We start from the raw sequence: 22,330 nt of genomic DNA on the forward strand, positions 1-22,330 counted from the left end.
CTGTCTCTCCATGCTGGTCAGCCAGGGCCAACTCCATCATCCCTACAGTTGACTGCTACTGAATACCTCAAGGACAGGGAGCAAACTCTTCATTAGCATTTATTACACAAACGCTATGCGCCCCCTCTAGGCGCCGGGCGTTGTCTGGGGCTCTGAGGATTGAGAGTGACAGGACCGACAGCGTCCTTGCCCTCACGGGGGTACACTGACTCTGATCAAAATGCAGTCATTAAGTCACCAGGTACCTAATCCACGATGTAGTTTTCATTCCTACCTCCTTGGGCACAGAGCTCAGCGGGTGGCCCAGAGCTGCAGGGATGAGACCGGCTGGACGCAATTTCCAGAAGACACGAAAAGGCGGAGGGCGGGGCTGGGGGGTGCGGCACAGGGGCTGGGGTTAGAGGCCCTGGAGCTCCCTTGGAGCGTCTGCCCCAGCTGGGTTGTGGCAACTGTGATTTAGAGCCCAATTTATTTAGATGCTCTCTGGGCTCAGACTCCCCACACCCAGGCACATAAAGCTGCCAGGCTGCTGTGATGGAAGGGAGAGAAGCCTGGCTGGGCATTTTCCGCTCTCATCCCTGATCCATAATCTGATGGAGCAGCGGGCTCCAGGCTGGGCTCACTGTCTTTAACAAGACACCAAAGTCCCCAAGATGAAAGACTAGATGGCTACACTTAGCAATAAAATTGAATACATCTACACACCGTAAAACACCATAAAAGTGACAGATAAGACACCAACAGGGAGAAGATGATGCAACACACATAACCAGCAAAGGACGGGTGCTCAAAATACACGTAAATAGAACTGTACAAAACACTAAGGGAAAAAGAACCCGATTTTTTAAAAAAGCAAAATACATACATGGGCACTTCATAGAAGAGAAATCTGAAGGATCGATAAACTGAAAAGCTGGGCAACCTTATTAATAACCAGGGAAATAAGAATTAAAAACCATAATGAGATACCATTTAACACATATCACACAAAAAGGTAAAAGCCTGACAGTTCCAACTGAGTCCAGCTTACGGAGCACAGAGAATCTTACAGTGCTTGGCAGTTAACTTGGTATTACTACTTAGTAGAACAGTTTGATCTGATAAAACTAAACATGCTTGTACTTGGCTACCCAGGAATTCTACTCGTGCTTATATACTCAAGACATCCGGAGCAATATTCCAGAATGCTCACAGCAACGTTGTTTGTAATGAACAAAAAATTTCCTGGAAACAACTCAAATATCCATCAACAAGAGTGTGGATAAATACCTTGTGGTAAATGCATACGGTGAAAAATGAATAATTACAGCTATCTGAATCAACATGGAAAAATATCACTATCAAAGCCGAATCACCAGTTCATTATTTTCAGGATTCAGAAAACTACAGTATCAATAAAAGCAAGAGGACGGTAAGCATACAGTTCGATGTGGTGGTTTACGTTTTGGGGGAGATACTGTGACCTGGGACTTCCACCAAGAGGGCTCCAATTGTACTAGTGTTGTCTTGTTTCCTGAGCTGGTAGCACCTGTGTGGGTGCTCATTACAGCGAGTCCCCTACATCTGAACGAGTTCCATTCCGCGAGCACGTTCGTGAACCCGATTTGTTCCTAAGTCCAAAAAAGTTAGCCGAGGTACCCAACTAACACAATCAGCTATATACGGCTGCTTTTATCCTTGCTTCCGGACATCCTGAGCTTGAAACAAAGATACTGTACTACTACTCCATACAGTCCTGTACAGTACACAAAGCACAACCACTTGTAGAAGATGCACGCACGTGACAGTGTATGCCAGACACGTGAACAAACGTACGTGACTGGACATGAGAACCCACGGTCACATCATTGAAAGTTCACAACTTGAAGGTTTGTGTGTAGGGGACTTACTATATATTATTCTTTATACTTTAAATATGTGTTGCCTATATTATTGACATGTATGAAATATTTCAAAAATTTTTATCTGATGCTATTCCGTGTCTTGGCTGGATAGAGAATCACCACTCAAGGGCCCATAAAACCTGCCCCATCACTCATAGTTAGATGCCTGGTGGCAGACATGGGGACCGAGCCTGAGCACAGACTTTAGGCTGTGAAGGAGGTAAGAAACAGGACAGTATGAAGCTTCACATCACCTGTGAGCCAGGGAGAGGGGCGTGGGCATTGGTACTTTTTAAAAAGCTCCCCAGGGTTGAAAACCCCTGCTCTGGACCCAGGAGACAGAACTAGTTTGCACACCTAAAGGAAAGATGTCGTTCTGCTGATGGACCACATCCCCAACAGTATATGGCAGGTTCCGGGAAAAGATACGCTTGGATTCCTACCTGATCCAGAGCAGAAACTCCAGTAAATAGAATCCAATGGCGTAGTCCCAAAACCAGTTGGCTGAAGAGGAGGGAGGCTGGGAAGCAGAATTTGTGGTCAGTTTGGGGCCAGGGCTGAGTGTCCCCTTAGAGGGAGATGGGTCCCAGGAGAGGCTGTGTGTGCCGTGGGGGAGGGGTGGCCCATCTGCCAGGATGATTGAAATCCTCACTTCTTGGTGGCACCCCTGATTCCCATGCCTCATCCCCCTCTGTTTCCTGCTTACGTGTATGTTTACATATTTATGTATTTTGCACAAGACAAAGATGTGCCTCTGTCCCTCCTCTTCAGAGCCCATGAGCCGGGTGTCCAGTGATCGCCCGTTGTGAACCCTCCGCCAGCCCCTTACACACAGGCGGTGTCCTGGCCTTCGCCTGACTTGTCCCATCAACCTCATCCTACGTGGGGGCTTTGTTTTCTTCTGCTGAGAAGCAGCCTGCTTGCTAAGGACACGGGGGAGACAAAACCATGGGTTTCTTCACCTGTGTGAATGGGGGTAAGAAAGATGGAGGGAAGGAGGGATGCATTAGCTGGCTTCTGAGGTCTACCCCAGCTGCCTAGGACTTGTTATCCTATCTTGTCCTGCCCATACCTCTGTCCTCTGCACCCCTCCCCCACATCTAGGCTGTCCCTTGATCTCACCCCTATGCATCCCTCCCTGTGGACACATGGACCCATACTGGGCCCTCCTTCCTTCTCCCTTCCACCCTCCAGCCTTTTGAGCTTCTCTCCTCAGGCTCAGGGATGCTCACCCTTGCTTTTCCTCTCACCTCTCACTGACCATCGGGATGACAGCAGGTGTCAGGTGCCCTGAGAGCTGGGGGGTGGGGCGTGTGCGGATGGTGGACTGTGTGTGAGGATGGGGAAGATGACTGCGGCTACCTTGTTGGTGTGGTCCTGGTAGATGACGCTGACATTCTCGCTGTGCGGGAACCAGAGGAAGCGGAAATATTCCGATTTCTTCAGGTGGCTGTCCAAGTTGTCAAGAACCTGTCCACGGCAGGAGGAAGGAGCAGAGACTGTGTTGGTTACAGGGTGATGGTGGGGATGCTGGAAGTCAGGGCCCACCATCAAAAGAAAATACCAAAAATTGTCCTAATGTTGCCAAATGGCATGGAATGTGTCTTATAAGATGCTGGACATTAAAATGGTCCACTTACAGGCTGACTTCCTTGAGTAACTTAGAGCATAAAAATGAGTCCTCATTTGTCCTGGCTTGAAATATTACTAGTTATATAAGTTTGGGTAAGTGCCCCAGTTTCCTCATCAGGAAAATGGGGTTAATAACAGTATCTATGTCAGGATTGTTATGAAGATTAAATGCACTCATGCTTAGAAAGTGCTTAAAATGGTGTCACGAGCATGGTAAGTCCTGTACAGGTATAGGCTGCTGCTGCTATTGTTACTCGTATACTGTCCTTGTCGCCATCATCGTTGCCATCATCTCTTATGCCCTCCATGCCTGACATGTCAAGCATCCTCAATCACATGGACAGGAGAGCCCTGCTCTAATAGGGCTCATCATTTGCACACACGGAGATAACATCGCAGAGCAAATCATGTCTCCCTGACACCCATCAAGTGGAGACAGGACAAGTTCTGAGCCGAAGCAGAGGCAGACTTGGGGTTTGAAAGCAGCTGGGAGCTAGGGGGGGAGCACTGGTCTCGGAGGAAGTTCTGGATCCAAGTCCTGGCTCTGCAGCTTGCCAGCTGCACGCCCTTGCAGGAACCATGTCCCCTGAGCCTTGGTTTTCCCACCAACAACACGTGGGCACTTGCGCAGATGACATGAGATAATCTATGCTGAAGCTCCTGAGTCGAGTGCCTGGCAGGTGGCAAGTGTGCAGTGGAGAGTTTCGGTTCTGAATGTGAGCAATGCTGGCACACGTCTAGGGCCCCGGCCTCACCCCCCACCCCTCCCCGAGTTCTTAGCTGTGACCCTCAGGAAGCCCTCTGAGGCCTCTGGTCAGCATCTTTTCATCTGCAGAACCAAGACCACAATAGATTTCCCTCCTTCCTTCCAACACTGTTGTGAGGACCAAGGGAGATGATGGATGTGAAAGCAGCTTATAAGCTGTAAACACAACATGTGATTTCTGCATCTGACCAGGAAGGGAGGGGAAGCCAAGATGAAGCACTGAGGTGAGCCCACCTAAAACTTCAGTTTGGAGCATCTGGGAGCAGTGGAATTTTAGAATTCCGGATCCTTCTCATCACGTCGGGGAGGACCCCTGACTTGTTAACCCATGCTTGATGGGGCCCAGCGGATACAGGAATGGGTGGACCATTGTTGCCTTTCAGTGACCTGGCTGCCGTCCTAAACCTCCCCCGCCCCACACTGGCCCGAGGCTGTCTGGGACCCGGTTGCATCTCTGCACGTGTCTCTCTAGCCTTCCCTATCACCCGCTCCTGCCGCCGCCGTGACTTAGCTGCCTTCTTAGCTCTCACCAGCCCTTTTGCACTAGCCTCATAATTTGCTCCATTTTTCATCTTTCCAGACAACATCTACAGGGACGCATACCAAGACATAGCTCAAAAATCCCCAGTGGCACTCCATTTCCTATGGAATCAAGCCCAAACAACTTAGCTCAGCACTAAGAAGCCTCCTTCTACAGACACTGTCCAGTACCTTCCCACTGGCCACAAGGGACCACGGAGCACCCGGCAAGTGTGGGATCTGAATTGAGATGCGCTGTAATTTAAATGCTCAATTTAACCCTCCCCCAAAGCCGTCTCCTCCCATTCTGAGTGGTTTCTATTTATGTCACATCCAACCCAGAAGTATATTACAGGGACTGAAGCATACATCTATCTCTGAAATTCACCAAGTGTCTCCTATAGGTCAGTGACCATTTCATGCATATTTGGTTTCTCCCTGTGGGCAGAGATCAGCAAAAATTTTCTGTAAAGGGCCAGACAGTAAATATTTTAGGCTTTACCGTCTCTGTTGCAATTACACAGCACTGCCATGGTAGCGTGAAAGCAGCCACAGAGGCTACATTAACAAGAAGCGTGGCTGTGTGCCAATAAAACTTTATTTACAAAAGCAGGCAGTGAGCCAGCTCTTCTCTGTGGTCATGGTTTCCCACTCCCTTGCCCTAGAGCTGCAGGCATAGTGCCTTGGACACAGGAAACGCCATGATTCCTTATTTGAAGAGGACGGCCTTTTCTGCTGGGCTCTAGGCCTGGGAAACATTCGGGAAGAAACCCCAGGGTCCCGTCACAATCACTTCCGTGCTGACTGGGTGATGGACCCATGGCCCATCATTTCTGGGCAGAGCTGATTTTCTCCTCGGAGAGCCAGGAACACAGTCTAGGGCTTGGCCTGGAGGATGGGGCTGGGACACAAGAGAGCAGAAAAATCCCCCATTTCCTCGTGTCCCAGCATCCAGAATCTTAGCATCCGTTGCCCAGAATCTTAGCAGTAAATGTAATGGCTCCCCTTTCTCAGCTCTGGTGCCTGAGAGATGCATGTCTAGATTTCCAACCCCAACGGAATCACATCACATTTTTGTGCCTCTCTCCTGGCATCTGTCGTTTCTTTTCCTCCCTGCATTAGAGGGACAAGGCATATCTTTTGCCCCCGCACCTAACTCTAAGCCCCTGCAGGCATGCACCATGCGTGCTCCGGCTCTGTACCCTCTGTGGTCCCTAATTTTGCAGCAAGTGGTGGCTGAAGGATGGAGCCGCCCCAGGCCCCATCCGATTGTGAGCTTGACTCTCTCCCTTCAGGGCCTACAAACAATCCTATTTGGAAGAGGAGGCTTCCTGGAATCATGAGCTCCTTGGTCTGACTTGTGGTTCCTGGGAGCACCATCAAAGGGATTCGGGCCCCAGAGGAATGTCTTCCTTGGCATGTTATTGGCATGAAGGGTTCTAGAGGATTCAGTCCCCCAAAATTAGTACCCCTATTGAGTTGGTTCTTGGGAACTGGTTACCAGGCTCAAGGGCAGAAGCCAAGGGCTCCGTGTCCCTTGGCTGGGGGTTACCCAGTCCTCAGCGGACGGCCACCCAAGAGAGTGGCAGGCATCATTTGCGATGCTGCTGACATGGCTGGTGTGTCCCTGGGACCAATCCTGCTTCCCGGGGCGTTGGGAGGGGCGGTGATGCAGGCAGCCAGCTGTACTCCTCACATCTCTTTATGGTTTGCGTGGCATAAGGGGCAAAAGGTTGACCCCAATTTCTGAAATCCTCACGTCTTCTCTCTGGCTGTGGTTTCATATCAATTAGACTGCAAAATGCTGAGCCTTTGCCATAAAAAACCATGCTGCCCTCTTCTTGGCCCCGCTGCCCAGAAGCACTGATTCCAAACTCTCCTTTCCCTTCCTATGGCTTTGAATAGCCTCGGAAACCCTGTTGAGATGCAGTCAAGAGCATCAGTCATAGGAAGCGCGGAACTGCATCTGAGATGCACCACACACAGCACGCATGGGAGGAGACGAGGAACATCCTAGAAAGGGATGGATTTTTCATACATTCTTGACCAACTGACCTTGAGTTATCTGGTATCGAGGTCTGTATTTTGTGGACCCTGGGGAGGTAAAAAGACCTCAGATAACATCCCTGCTCTCCAGAAACTGACCACCAAGCAGGAAGGAGGAGGGAAAAAAATGTTAAGAGGTTCATGAGCAAATTAGGGCAACCAGCATGCGTGGCCTGGAGAGTGCAGTATAGATTCAGGTTCTAGAATCTACCCACAGAGCAGGTCTCAGTAGGTAGCATTCTCTTCAAATAAAGCCAGAGAGAGGATAGATTAAGGGTCCCTCTCTCGGAGGCTATAAAGGGCAGAGGACTCAAGTGCCGTGGTTCCTTGAGTCCCAACAGCAATCCCGTGGGGATGGTTGTGGTCTTATCCCCATTGGTGAGGAATCTGAGCTGGAGGTGGGGGGACTGAGGACTTGTGCAAAGTCTCAGCGAGTCAGTGGAGAGGGTGAGCTTCAAACCCAGTGGTCTGACTCTGAGAAGTGCCCCTGGCTCTGCACGGCACCCTCATGGTGGCTTTCCTGGGGATCTTCCAGAATTCACATTGGAAGCCCCAAGACAGGTATTCTATAAACACATGCTGGATGAGAGGAAGGGAATAGGAAAGGAAAGGAAAGGAAAGAGGAAAGGAAAGGAATACAGGGAAAGGAAAATGGCCGAGAAGCTGAATCTTCAAACCCGACTTTACAAGCCGGAAGCCATTGTCATACTCGTTTGTCCTGGCTACCTGACCTCTCCTCCAATGCTCCTCCCATGGCTCATAACCAGCCCACCTGCAGGCCTTGGCCATCAGGGATCCTACCCTTGTCTAGAGGGGACATGAGGCTGGGGGGCTGCGTGCATCTCAGAGCAGCTGCTACTTAGAGACAAACGCGCGGGGCAGAACGGTTTGCAGCCCCAGGGCAGGTGGGACAGCTTCCTAGACACCTGAATGGCAAGAAACCCAGAGCCAATATCAATGTATGAACCCTGGAAGGTTTACTGTCTTCCTATTGGTTCTTAGGAACCTGTGTGCTCCTGGAAATGAGGTCCCATTATTTTCCCTTTTGGATTAGAAGGGAAACATCCAGGCATCTCAAGAGTGAGGAGAAGCTGCTCTAGTGATGGTTTTCTGATTGATGTTCATTCCTTTACTGGCTTATTTCCTCTGAGGGGAGCAGCCTGGGTCTTGGATCCCACCTCCATCTTATTCTTCCTCCCAAGCATTCCCAGCCCCTTGAAGAGGCCCTTTGAAGGCTGCTCTGAGTGGAGAGGGCAAAAGCAGAATTGAAGGTAGGGCCATTGACTGTACATGTCCCTGGGAGTAAATCATAGGGCTGTAAATGCCACCCACCCTCTGTGCAGTCCTTGTCTGCGGCCGGTGCCTGGGGGGCAGGGAAGGCCGTCCGTGGGTGTGATGGAGGCTGATGGTGGGCCCGACCCTGCTGGGTCTGCAGCTCAGCTCGGGGCAGAATAGCAGCAGGAACCGCTCAGGGGGAAGGGAAAGAGGCCAAAGAGGAGCTGCCGACTCACAGAAGAGGGGGAGGAGCAGGATCTGGCCCCAGGAGTCCTCGCGGGATGGGCCGGGGTCACAGGGGGATGGCGGAGGCCTTCCCCCCAGGGTTTGTGCCCCTCCTTGGGGATAAGGCCCAAGAACATCACCAGATGCTCCAGCGGAGAGAAAGAATAATGCAGGAGGACCCCCCGTCTCCAGGGTGGGGCAACAGGGTGGGGGCAGAGCTTTGTACCCGAGTGCTACACTGGTTTACAGAACGTCACTGCTGGAAAAGACCTCTGGGTTCATTTAGTCTGACCCTACTTTTAAAAGACAAAGAAACTGGGGCTCCAAAAGTTTGAAGGACTTGGTCAAGGTCACACAGAGTGAGCTGCACAGTCAGGCTTGGGGGCCCTGCCTACTTCCCCAGAGCCCTTATAATATACTTGTTGAGCATTTATTGTTCTGTGTGTGTGTGTGTGTGTGTGTGTGTGTGTGTGTTGGGGTGGAGGGACAGCCTGAGATAACACTCTACAGGGACCAGGAATTGGCTCTGATCAATCTTAGCCAATCTCTACCAGGTCAAAGGAGGAGCAGGAAGAGGATGGGCCAGGTATCAGGAGACGGTCCATCCACTCAGTTCTAATGCCCTAGGAGGAGCCCGGGGGCCAGTCCTACTGGCAAAAAGGAAGCAATCTCTCTCTGGGTCAAAGTATTCAGCTTCAAAATGAACAAGTTCTGACCTAAGTGAGAGGCAGGAAAACAGATTCAACAACTAAGCGCGTTACAACCCCTTTCTGGTTGAAGGTGGTCTCTGCCCAGCTCCCTTCTTTGCCTGAGATGCCCACTCACCCCTTAACCTGCCCGCTGCCCCACTGAGACCAAGCTCACCGAGGTCGTCAGGTGTCCTCCTGATGACCAGACCCTGGGGTTGATCCCTGATTCCCCACATCATTGGACTCTGTTGATGGCTTTGCCCGCGACACTGAGCACTAAGGCTCCCTTCTCTCCTCATCCCAACCTTCTCTCTGTTGGTGATCACATCCACTCTCACGGTCAGTCGCCTATGTTCTGCTTCGGGCTGAATTGCGTCCACCCAAAATTCATACATCAAAGTCCTCATCCTCAGAATGTGACTATATTTGAAGCTAGGGCCTGCTTGGAGTGAACAAGAGGCTAGATCGACCCGTTCATACTGGTCTGGGGATTGTGGCTAGTCGAGGCAGGCCCGAGGTGGCCCCAAAGAGCTGAGTCTGGGGTGGCTCCAGGCAGTTGTGTGGACTAGCTCCACCCTCATGGGTCTCCCTGGCTTAGCCACGCTTTGTCACTGCCAAATGAGGCCATGAAATGTCCTTGTAATACTTTCTTGGGCCAAAGCATCAGGCAGTTCATTTGCCAATACTGGTCCATGCAGGCTCAGCATTGATACTCTAGGGATCCACGCTGCATCCTCTACAGCATCCCCAGAATCACTTTCTCAGCCACCAACTGGGTGTTCTGGGGATAAAGTTCCACAAACCACCATACCTCTGAGTAAAGAGCTTTCTTGGATTTAAATCCTTTGCCTCGAGGTTTAACGCATTAGAAATTCCAATGGTAAGGATTTTTAGACCAGATTCTAGAAAACAATATTTTTCATTTGTCACTGACTAGGCACCATGGGGAGCGTATTTTAACACTGAACTAGATACTTTACAGGTGCTGCCTGATTTAATCCTCAGATTCACTCCTTTAAGGTAGACATGGTTTACTCTGCTTTTAGATGAGGAAACTGAGGCTCAGCAAGGTTATATTGCTGGTTCAAGGTCACAGCTTGGATGTGGTACTGCCAGCATTCAAGGCTAGATCAATTTGATCCCAAATCATATCATAACCATATGGGGCCAGTAGTGCTCACACCACTGCCAACTCCATCTGTACAGAGGGTCTACTCATATTGAATGGTGAGGTGACTATGAAGGAACTCAAACGCCAAGGAGCTTGCAACCATAGATTTGAGTCCTATAGCTTAGTGATCACCAGGGATAGATCCATGCTTGCCAGGCATTTCAGGCCTGTTGCATGCTACCCATCCATGCATCCAGTCATCCATCTCATTCACACATCCATCCTCCAATCATCCATCCATCCACCCATCCATCCATCCATCCATCATCCATCATCTATCCATGTATCCATTCAGCTATCCATTCATCCATCCATCCATCCATCATCCATCCATCCATCCATTATCCATCCACCCATCCATCCAGTCATCCATCTGTCCATCTCTCCATCATCCATCCATTCATCCACTCAGTCATCCAGCCAGCCAGCCAGCCAGCCAGCCAGCCAGCCAGCCAGCCAGCCAGCCAGCCAGCAAGCTAACCAACATGGGTTTTCATTCATTCAAAAAACACTGCTATCAATCAGAAGCCATCCTTTCTGTCCCCTGTCATCCAGTTCCTCTGAGCTCCCCTGACCTGCTCACAAAGCGATACTGCCACAGAATTCTGGGGCCCAGGAAGGGCTGGTGAGGTCAGCCCACTGCCCCATTCAGGGGGCCTGCAGAGCCACGGGGGCTCTCAGTGGAGCATAACTTATTAATGACCTGTATTTATTTCCTGAGGCTGAGCGGCAGCGAAGGAGAGATAGTACCTCTTTCAAGGTTGAGGGGAAGGTTGTCTCCTGCAAGTAGAACTGGGGCACGCACTGCAGGGTGATGGTGAGGATGACTCCAAGGCAGCCCAGGTGCACCCGCGCAGCCTGGAACACCTCCGCATTGCTGGACTCCGAGCACTGGAGAACGGTCCCGTCGGCCGTCAGCAGGGTCAGCGCCACCACCTGGCAGTGGGAGAAGAGCCACACTTCAGAACCCCTAGACTCTGGGTGACGCCCTCACTTCCCCGTTTGTCCTTGGAAGTGAGGCCAGGTATCTCCTGTTTCCAAGAAGACCACCATCATCTGGCCACAGGGGGCTTTCCCAGCTGGATCTCCAGTCACAGCCCGAGGAAGCCTCAGTCTTAGGGAGGGAGGAAGGGGAAATGGGGAGAGGGAGGCAGTGTCTGGGTGGTATCAGCCCTCAGCAGGGTGGGGGGCCCATCCATCACATGCAGTTCCATGGGACCCCAGGGCTTGTCCTCCCACCACGGCCTTGCTTATTCTGCGGACCTCACAGTCAGGATGCAGCGAGCTTGTCCTCTGCCCAGAAGAGGGCTAAGATGAGACAGGCTCCAAAGAGCTGTGAGGCCCTGGGTGGAAGCAGCTCGTGAAGGCAAAGGGAGGATGTACGAGCATCCAGGGGAGACCTGGCCCTGCTGTCCCAACACACAGCCCAGGCAACAGTGTCCCCTGCGGGCTCTCTCTGCCTGCAGCCTTCCTGGGTACCATCTCAGCCAAGTCGAGTCCATCTTCTCATTCGGGAACCTCTCACTTGCCTCAGGAACTAGATTCCCCTACTTGGCCATGCTCACGGGGGAATCTCTGGTCTCTGCAAGGAGTGGGTTGCCCCGTTGGAGACAAGTGATTAATGTCAGTTTCCTTGCCCTTGGCCCCCATTTCCGGAGGAATCCTCTTTCATCGCCTGTTGGAGTACTTCTCCACACTCTGCTCCCTGCTCATTTAGGTGGAAATTGCTTTTGACATGTGCAGTTGGCAGCTGGGTGCTCAGGGTGAGAGAACAGATAAAGCTGAACTGATTCCGATTAACAGCGACCAAGACCAAAGAGGAGAAATTGGCAGAAATGGGGCACGGTGGCCCTCTGTGGGAGCGAGGGCATCAGAATGATTTTTAGAAAAACCAGACTTTGCCTGAGATCCAGGGCAGAGCATGAGAGCTGGCCAGTGAAACACTGCAGCAGGGTCCAGTGGCAACAAAGGTGGGCACTGATGCACCAGCTGTGTGACCTTGGGCATGTGATTTAACTTCTCTGTTCCCTCATCTGTGAAATGAGGCTCAGAGAGAGTGTGGGAAGCACCCAGCTAAGTGCCTGGGGTGCCGTGGATATTAAAGATGCCGGTGCCCTGCCCTTGCTCCTCGCCATCTCCATAAGGTGCAAAATTAAACAGAGGAGCCCGTCCCACTCAGCTGGGCTTCCTAAGGGAAGCGGCCAGTAAATCTTATTAGCGTTTTGATTTATGACTGCTCAGAATTCTTTTCCATACTCTGCCGACCATTTTGTAGAAACGGAGGCAACCAGCTTGACTTCATCTCTGGACAGTAGTAGACTAGGACCCTGGCCAACTCTTGGGGTGGGGGGGGTTCGGTTTATTGCCCTTCATCCCCAGTTACCACTGGGCTTTTTGGGGCTGTGAATCCCACTGTGAGGGGGTGATAACAGGTCTACAGAGGGCTGTCAGTACATGGGAATCGGGTCCCACACAACCTACCACACTTTGCTGCGGGGTCGAGTGCCCTCCCCCTTCCCCAGTTCACTGCATCCCCTCAGGATACCCCTCCCCTGACTGGTGATTCTCTGAGGCTTTTGTGTTTGAAAGAGGGAGGAGGAGAAGGACGGGGTCGCCGATGTGAGTGCACAGGCTGATGAGAAAGCCAAGTGCAGGGTTAAGGAACAGTGGCTCTGGAGCGGCTCCCCTCGGTGTGTGAGAAAACAAGGTGACTCCTTGGAAAGTGCTGTTGGCCTTATTCTTTCCACCCAGCGCGGCTCTGGCCTGGAGCACGCGGGACCAGCTCCCAGAAGCTGCAGGCAGACAGCGCTTGCTGGGACGTCTGTCTCCCTCAGAGCAGAGTGGCCGTGCTCCTGGCTGGTTGACTGGGGGACACATAAGTCATCAGTGTGGTGGCAGCCCCTCAATGCTGAAATTTCTTTGACAGCGCAAAGCGTGAGCTCTGAAAAGGGCCGTGTCCGATGTACAAAACCCATCGCAAACATGCACTGAGCACTAAGTGTGTACACACGTCTAAGCACCCGCACATACCGCTGTTGTGACCATGCCCATTCTCCAGGGGAGCAAACTGAGGCAGCCAGAGGTAGAGCCCTTCCCCCATCCCCCAGCTCACACAGACAATAGCAGTAATGCTGGGATGCAAAAGCCAAGCCCCAGCATTTAGCTGTGATGCTCTGGTGGCCAGAGGCCACTCCCCCCAGAGTGTAGATGCAGTTCTGCAGGGGAAACATGTCCAGAATGAGGGTCTCTCTCTCCTGAAGGTGAGTGGCCAGCCTCCGCAGGTACATCCCCCCAGCCTGCTTCACAGAGCCATAGCCTGGCCGGTTAGAAGCCCCTGCTAATACTGAAAGTTAAAGGAGTTTGCCCTCCAAGGGGGGACTCCTGACGCAGGGGTGACAAACTGTCAGCCAGCCCCGCAGTCATTTACACGCGCTGTCTCATTGACCGTACCCCCCCACCCCCGGGTTGAATATTCTCCCCAGGTGAGAGCTGAAAACAGGGATGTTCAGGTGAATTAAACAACCTGCGCACCTGTACACACTCAGTGTATGTCAGATGCAGGTTTTGGGCCCAACTCTGAGTCCCAAACCTGTGCCCTAAACTAGGTCCCCGTGAAGTTTAAGAAACACATTTTGGTGGTCAGGTGTGCATCCCAGGCCCACATGTGCTGGGCTCCTTCCTGGTTCCTCCCTGACTTGCTAACTTGGAAAGGCCCCTCACCCTTCCTGGTTCCCAGCTCAGAGCTTTCAATGGGATGGGAACCTTTGCTCTGCTTGCCCTCTTCCCCAGGGTGACCAGGAGGCTCCTGAGAGGCGGGGCTGCGTCAATGTGCAGGAGGGCACCTCCGTCACTTGTGTCTGCTGGGGATGGATGAGGTTTAGGGGAGATGATGTTTCTGGAGGCCCCAGCTGATTCTCTATCAGAGGGGAGACCCAGGTGGGTTCGAGGCCCCTGCAGAGCTGCGCTGACACCTCCCTGGAGTCCCTGCTTATCCAGGAGCCACAGTGCAAAGGGTGAAAGGGGCTCCGTCCCATCCTCTCCTCTCCCTGGCAGCCAGCAGTGAAGCAGGTGGACTCACCTGCGTGGCCAGGATGCCATGCTTGATCCCCGTATTGTGTGTTCCAGATCCCATGACACCGGCTGCAGTCACATCTGACACGGCTCCCAGGCTGGAGGGAGGGGGAGGGACATGGGGACCAGTTAGGCTTCCTGGAAAAATGCCCCCCAGGGTTGCAGTGTAAGACCCCTCAGAGCAGAATAGTTGATCCATCTCTTGCCTGAGACTCTCGTCCCTAATTTAGCACAAGTTGGCTCGCCTGACTCAAGCCAGCCCTTGTCTGTGAGCCACGTAGCCCATCAGATGAGCTGGTGAGGGGCGCAACTCAGCTCTGTGGGGAGGCCTACCTGCCTGCCTGCCTTGGGCTTTCTGCAACCTAGAACATCCCTCTCCTCCGACCTCCATCCACCAACGATCTTCACCAAACACAGGCCAAAGGCCCCTGCTAAGAGCACTCCAGACCCAGCCTACTGAGGCCTGCAGAGTCCCCACATCAGAATCTCACACAGAGCCGTCCCACAATGGTAGGAGGAAGTGGGAGAAGGAGACCAGGTCACCCCTGATCAAAAACCTCCAGGGTCCCCCAGGGCCTCCAGGATCAAGCCCATGTCCCTCAGCCCAGCATTCCAGTCCCTGGAGTGAATAATAAGAAGATGCTGTGTGCCCGAGGACCAGATTCCTAAAGAGGAACAGGACCCCTCCACCGGCGTGGGCTCTGAGGGCAGGAATTAGAAAGATGTGCCCAGATCTCAGGGTCCAGGAAAGATCTTACTTCTCAAGAGCTTTCTCTGAAACATCCCAGCTCCAGCTGAAAGGAGAAAGGAGCCAGCATTTACAGAAGGCCACTGGGAGCCAAGGAGATTGGCCTTTCACACGCTACATGACAGCTTCACAGGAGCCCAGATACCTTGGTTCACACTCGAGAAATGGGTCCAGCTGGGAAGGCAGGGGTCTGACCTGACCAGGCCCTCAGTGCAGACCCAGGGCCCCTGAGGCAGGCAGGCCCCGGCTCCCGAGACACAGGCTGACAATGATCAGAAAGAGGATGAAAGAAACTGAAGCCTCGTCCTTCCTCTGCCCTCACCCTTGCGCCTTTCTCGTCTCTTTGTCTACATTAGTTGGGTGACTTGGTGATATCGCCCCTTGTGAAAATACCAGAATGCTGGAGAAGACCACAGAAAGCCTGCCGCAGGGAAATGCCCAGCATGTGGAAAGGCAGACACGTGAAGCTGTTCATCACAGCGTCGTGAACGATAGCGGAGAACCGAGGACCCAACGTGCCCGTGAGCAGGGAGGAGATGGTTCACCCATCCACGAAGGTAAGTTTTCCCTTCTCCATGAAGCTCACAGAGACTAAAGAGCAACACAGAAATGGGCTTGGGACCACATTAAAAGAAATAGCTGACCAAGTGTCCATTGACAGATAAATGGATAAGGAAGATGTGGTATATATATACAATGGAATATTACTCAGCCATAAAATAGGGATGAAATAATGCCATTTGCAGCAACATGGATGGACCTAGGGCTTATCACACTAAGTGAAGTCAAAGACAAATATCATATGATATCACTTATACGTGGAATTTAAAATATGACACAAATGAACTTATTTACAAACCAGAAATGGACTCACAGACATAGAGAACAAACTTATGGGTACCAAAGGGGAAAGGGGGGAGGGATAAATCAGGAGTTTGTGATTAACAGATACACACTACTATGTATACAACAGATAAACAACAGGGACCTATTGTACAGCACGCGGAACTGTATGCAACATCTTATGATAACCTATAATGGAAAAGAATCTGAAAAAGAATATATATAAAACTGAATCATTTTGCTGTACACCAGAAACTAACACAACATTGCAAACCAACTATACTTCAATACAAATAAATAAATAAAAGAAATAAGTGGGATAAACGTGAGGCCCTCAGGGCAGAGGACCTAGGAAGGAAGGCTTAGGCTTTGGCCCCCGAGAGGATGGAGAGAACAATCAAAGGAGAAAGGTCACTTCCAGAGTCTGTGGAGAAAGACAGAGCCAGGAAATGAAGGCGAATGGACACACTGAGCACTTGCTACGTGGGGCACCTTTGACTCACCCAAGCCACTGAGTGCCCCTATTTTACAGACCCATCTTCTAGATGAGAACTCTGAGGCCCAGATGGGTCAAGGAACTTGACGGACAGCTGGTACAAGATAGAAGCAGGATTGGCACCCAGGCTGCCTGCTTCTGGAGCTGGGGTCTTCACCACGCGGCTGTTCCCCCTCTTAGGAATGATACCTGTGTTCTGCCCTCTCTGGCTCACCACCCACTAAGCACTACAGAGCTTTCCAGCTGCATGACTTGGATAAGCCCTTTTGCCTCAGACCTCACTTTCTTCATCCATAAATAGGGGTTCGATTCCTTCTTCCCAGGATGATGTTTTGATGAGAGGACGTCAAGCCCCCAGCATGCCACCTGACACAGCTCTGTGCTTCTCCCCATGCCTTCAGCCACAGCTACTCCTGAGGTCCCCAAGGCATCCTTGGAGCTGCAGACCCAGGCGGCCCCTGGGATACACAGGATGGGACATCCAAACCCCCTTTGAGGGGGCAGATGAGCCCCACGTCGGCAGCTCCTTGAGGAGGACTGGGTCCCCAGGGAGGACAGGGATACATCATGAAAAGAGATGCTCCAGGGCCCAGAAACTAAAGCCTGTAATTAACAGAACACATCCCTCCTGTAATCACTGGTCACAGAGATGTGTCCCACTGTCTGCATATAAACCTCTGCACACCTCCCTGCCCTATTTTCCCTCTCCTGGGCTTTTGCTCATGCTGTCCCCTCTGCCTGAATTCCTTTTCTCCTCTCTTTCTTCCGGTTCACACCTGGTCATCTTTTAGGCTTCAATCCCCTCCCACGTTCCCCTGCCTGCCAAGGCTGAACCTGGGCCCCTCAAGACCCCCACGGTGCCCTGAACCCTTCTCTGACATTGAACCTACTGCTCTGTAGCATGTTTGTCACTTCGCGGGACTATCTGCCCCCTTGCTGGGAGCTCCTTGTGAGTGGGTCTGGGTCTTATTCATCCTGGCCTTTTCTGGGCCTGAATGAAGCCTGCACAAGGTAGATACTCCATAAATGTTTGAGTTGCCATGACCCTCGGAGAGGCAGAAATAGAATGGTTTTCAGAGTGAAAAGGTGTAGTGATGCCTCAGGGCCTGCAATAAGAGAGCTGAGTGAATGGACCACCCCCACTTGAAGACCAACCACAGACTTCTATGGCTGCAATTTCCAGCTATGAAGAGATTGCTACCCCAATATCCAAAATATTTCCGTCACTTGTTTCTAATGGTTGAAACCCCACAGTTAGACATTCACTCCTTTGGCTGCATTCAGCCAAATTCACTCCTATTTCAATGAACACTCCTGATATTAAACTTGAGCACTCACTGATACCACGTTTAGAAGGAGAGACAGGTGAAACCAAATATAGGTATACCAGGAAGCCCTGTGTCTCAATCAGCATGCTCTTCTGTTCCTCTGAGTGCTGATTTTGCATATCCTTCTGTTTGGGTCCATAGAGTTTGGTTGCAAGTTATAAGAAAGAAAATGCATGGTTTTTCCACTTCTGTACAAGACCGTTTTTTAATGCCGGCCTATTTCTTCCTATTCTCACACGATAGGCCCTGAACCCTCGGGGGATGGGAAGACGGGTACTCTGTGGGGGAGGAACAGGGGTCCAGAGACACAGGTACATCCTGAGAAGTGCTCCTCTCTGACTCCTGCCAGATCCTTGAGCTTCCGTCCAAGGCCAGGGCAGGGAGCAGCCGCCATCACTGGCCCACCCAAGAATGGGGGAGGTGGCTCTTACTTGGACAAGGCCAGGCCATGCTTGTCCAGCTGCGGATGCAGGTCAGCCAGGAGGATGCCGGCCTCCACAGTCACCTGCTTTTTCTCCATGTCCACCTGCAAGAGACCAGCACAGGCTGGGATGAACTAGGTCATCACCCAGCCCTCGCTCTGCAGCCTTGCAGGGCTGTGCGTACAAGCATCTCTGTCCCAGCCCGTGGTCAGCCCAAGCCTCCTCCCGCTGCAGGCAGCCCAAAGGGGGTGCAGGCAGAGCCCTAGAGTGCTGGGGCTTTCGGATTATTCTGTGTAACCCTTATTTTCACAGGGGAAAGAAATAAAGAGCAGGGAAGAGAAGAGATTTGCCCAAGGTCACTGCAGGACTGGGAGTAGTGCTCAGGTCTCCTAAGCCACGTGCGAGAACAGTGCTATATCCTGAGACCCACCCCCCATCCCCTCCCCACCCCCATCCCCCACCCCATGGCTGCCCTGGGTGGGGAGGAGGATCAGTCTCTCTCCATGTCACAGCAAGGAGACTGAAGTTCAGGGAATTTAAGTCACTTGCCCAAGGTCACACAAACATGGGCGGCAGAACTGAGATGAGAATTCCATCTGTGTGACTCAGCACACATTCCTCTGACCCTGAACCCAGAGCCCAGCAAAATCAATTACTGGAGTGCATTCCTCACTAATTAGCAATCAGAGTTCATTTCTGCCATGACTGATGTTTTGACCGGAACATTTTCTACGGGGTGGAGACCGTCAGCCTGAGCAAATCAGGAAATAAACATTAGAAAGAAACCCAGAACCTCTGCTAGCAGGGCTGGAGAGGAGGGCACCTGGCAAAAATTACAGCTCAGAGGAGCTGGCCCCTTCAGGTGAGAACAGGAGCCTGCCTAATGGGCGACACACCTGCCTGTACTCTCACTCCCAGGCAGGCACCTTGCGGGGGGGCCGGGGGTGGGGGGGGTGCCTAAATTCATGGCTGAACTGAACAGACAGTATCCCATCTCAGGGCTGGAGTCAGACTCCTTAACCTGCACCAGCTCTGCTGATGATCAGCTGTGTGACCTTAGGCAAGTCACTCTCCCTCTCTGATCTTCAGTTTCCCCATACATCAACCAAGTTAAGTGCAAATCCTTTCAGCTTTGTCATTGTGAGTCCATCTCTGGGGGCCTGACTTGCCTTTCTTGTTCTAGAGAAGTGGAGAGGAGGCTCCAGCCAGAAGGGAGAGCGGACATCCTCTCTGTGGCCACAAGGGGGCGCGCAGACCAGCCCAGAGGCCTGAGCAAGCCCAGGGAGGGCCCTGGGGAGGGGTGATCACTGTGGACCGGGAATTGGGTGGTCACTTTGGGACTCAGGGGTGGGGAGGGGATGAGGCCTGAGGGCAAAGGCCAAGGAGCCTCCGCCCGGAGTCTGGGATGGAGGCGGTGGCTGCCCCCGGGGCTCGGAGTACCTTGAGGATGCGGTTCATCTTGCCCATGTGGATCATGAAGCCATCCGTGCAGGCGATGTCCGAGGGGGAGTGGCCGCCGCCCACCACCTTCACCCGCTTGTTCTGCTGCCTGGCCAGGGCCAGCACCTGCCGAGGCAATACCTGCATCAGCCCCGGCCTGGGCCTCTCGCCTCGAGGCAGCCGGGCCACCCAGGTTCTGTCTGGCTGGAGGCCGCTGTGCAGGCCACTCCGGGGAAAAGGCCAGAGAGTAGGGCCGGGAAGCCAGCGGGGCGGAGAACCAAGGAAGCACCCCTAAGTGGGGCTCCCGGGCATGCTCCCCGCGGCTGCTGGCAAACCTGACCACGTTCTTCTCCGGAACAAAACCTTTCAAGGGCAGCTGTGGCCTTCACAAGAAGGCCCATCTCCTTGTGTTGGTCCCCATGGGCCTCCGCTGCCTCCCAGGATGGGATGAAGGCTCCCAGGGCAGGGGCAGTGGCTTAATTTGACTCTGTAGCCCCATGTCTACCTTGGACCTGGCAGGAATAGGCCATCTCTGGAGATCTTGAATGAATAAAGAAATGAAAGCATGGTGTCACTTAAACGCATCCATTCCCTTTCACCCTTGTGTCTGGGCACGGAACACCAGTCTCACGATTTATATACCTCGAGGCGTTGCAGGGTAAAGGAAGACTGGGAAATTCTCCATAGCGCTTGTCTTCCCTGCCCACCCGCACCCATGAAGCACGTTCAAGGCTGTGGGTCCCACTGAACGTCAGTACAATGCAGACATGTGTGTAACACCATCTCCCTGGCACTCCCTTGACTACACAACTATTTTTATTCCCCCCACCCCACCCCACCCTACCAGCCCTCCAGGGAAACATGGGCCTGCAGTAGCCTCCTCCTGTTTGTAATCCACAACCGCGAAGGCCACTGTGGCTAGGAACTGCCTTTGTATGCAGGACGTCAGCACCCCTCCACGCTCTCCCCTCAGCTCCGAATGAAGTTTCCTCGGCATTCAAGGCCCTTGGATCCATTCAAAACCACTCTGCCTCCCAGCCTTCCTCTTCTGCCCTTCCCTGCCCCGACGCACCCTCCCGCACCCTCCCGCAGCCACGTCTAATGACTCTCCAGGTTCCTCCTCCCCTCCCCTCCCCTCCCCTCCCCTCACACTGCCCTTCCCCAGTTCCCTGTTGAGCTTCTTTGCATCCTCCAGGGCCCGGCTCAATGACCACTTTCCCTCATTCTCCTGCAGGAGAAGTTGGGGGTTTTGAATCCTGGTTTGAATCCTGACTCTGACACTTACTAATAAAGGAAAATTACAAAGCCTCTCTGAGCCTCAGTTTGCTGATCTGTAAAATGGGGATAATAACTAGTGCCTCACAGGGGGTTGTGGGGATGGATGAGATGACAGATATGAAACAGGTGGTGCTGATCACTTAGCAGTGACCGTGTCATTCCTACCGTTTTCTTCTGTCTGCCCTCACACACACCCGTGCACAGACTCACACCCATGCACACACAAGCAGAGTGAATTTCTCCCCTCACTGTGCTCTGCTAGTGCTAGTGAAACGTTTGCATGCTCTGGGGTTAGTCGTATGCAACCTGTCTTGGGGGAAGCCTTTTAAGGGCAGGAAGTTGCGTATTGTCCATTCATTCACTCACTCATTCATTCATTCATTCCACAAATATTCAATAAATGCTTCCTGTGTTCCTGGCATGGGGCTGGTGCTGAGGATAAAATGGAAAACAGGACAAGTGTGGTCTTACAGCCTCATGAGGGAGAGAGACAAAAGCATGCAAATGTTCACATCAATGAAATAACTGCAGGTTTTGAATATGCAAAGAAAGAAATAAGCAAGAGCTGAGATGCAGAAGATAGGGACATACTCAGATAAGATGGTCTGGGAAGCCTCTGAGGAGCTGATTTACCCTGCAACCTAAAGGATGAAAAGGAGTCGGTCCCGTGAAAAGTGAAGGGACAGGCATCCCAGGCAGCGGGAACAGCAAGGGCTAAGGCACAGAGGTAGGAACAAGCTTGGTTTGTCCTGTGATCAAAAGGAAGAACCATGTGTTGGGGAGGTAGTGAGCCAGGGAGAGAGGGGCCTTAGGGAGGCCAGAGAGACAGGCCCAGAGGATGCATGGCCTTGGAGTCAGGAGTTGGGGTTTTATTCCACAAACAATGAAAGCCTCTGAAGGGCAAGGAAGTAGCCCAATTCAACTTACATTTTGAGAAAATTACTTTTGCTGATTGTGAAAAGTGCATTTGAGGGAGGTAAGAATTGAAGCCAGCAGATCAGGGGTGAGGCCATCACAGGCCACAGCAGGTGAGGAAGTGATGGTGGCCTGGGCTTAGTGACAACGGTGCCGGAGAGAGGGAAGTGGGTTCTAGAAACTTCCACAGCAGGACTTGCTGAAGTCAGATAAGGGTAAAGAAGGGACAGTGACCTACTTCCTGGCTTCTAGTTTGAGCAACCATGTGGTTGGTACAGAGTTAGGGAAGACTACACTAGGACAGGTTGAAAGCAAACAAACATCAAAAACATCATTTGGGGCATCTAAGCTTGTGATGCCTTTGATGAAAGGAGTCATAGGTGAATCTGAAGTTCAGAGAAGAGACCTGAACCAGAAATAAAAATCTGGCAGTGGACACCACAAGTGGTCACGCCACCGCAGAGTTCAGCTGGAGCTGACCTCATGGAGCTGTCCCCCTACCAGCAATTCTGGGGTGAGGATGAGAGTCTTAGCTGAGAAGTCCATTTCCCTGCCTCCTCTCTGGGGCTGGCCCGGTCCACAG

General features: G+C 52.2%; 1 protein-coding gene across 2 annotated transcripts in view; it reads right to left on the reverse strand.

Moving 5' to 3' along the window:
* The window catches only part of LOC130845437 (L-gulonolactone oxidase), a 29,471-nt gene that overhangs the window by 5,971 nt on the left and 1,170 nt on the right, over nt 1-22,330 (reverse strand). The window contains exons 3-8 of one of the 2 annotated variants that reach the window (XM_057722642.1): nt 19,555-19,680; nt 18,124-18,218; nt 14,285-14,375; nt 10,957-11,142; nt 3,246-3,353; nt 2,327-2,403 (exon numbers count right to left, since the gene is read on the reverse strand). In XM_057722642.1, the coding sequence (XP_057578625.1) occupies nt 2,327-2,403; nt 3,246-3,353; nt 10,957-11,142; nt 14,285-14,375; nt 18,124-18,218; nt 19,555-19,680 (683 nt within the window). The remainder of the gene's footprint in view (nt 1-2,326; nt 2,404-3,245; nt 3,354-10,956; nt 11,143-14,284; nt 14,376-18,123; nt 18,219-19,554; nt 19,681-22,330) is intronic. The other variant, XM_057722644.1, reaches the window with a different exon arrangement.

The sequence above is a fragment of the Hippopotamus amphibius genome, chromosome 2, assembly GCF_030028045.1.
Source record: "Hippopotamus amphibius kiboko isolate mHipAmp2 chromosome 2, mHipAmp2.hap2, whole genome shotgun sequence".
In the NCBI taxonomy this organism is placed as follows: Eukaryota; Metazoa; Chordata; class Mammalia; order Artiodactyla; family Hippopotamidae; genus Hippopotamus; species Hippopotamus amphibius.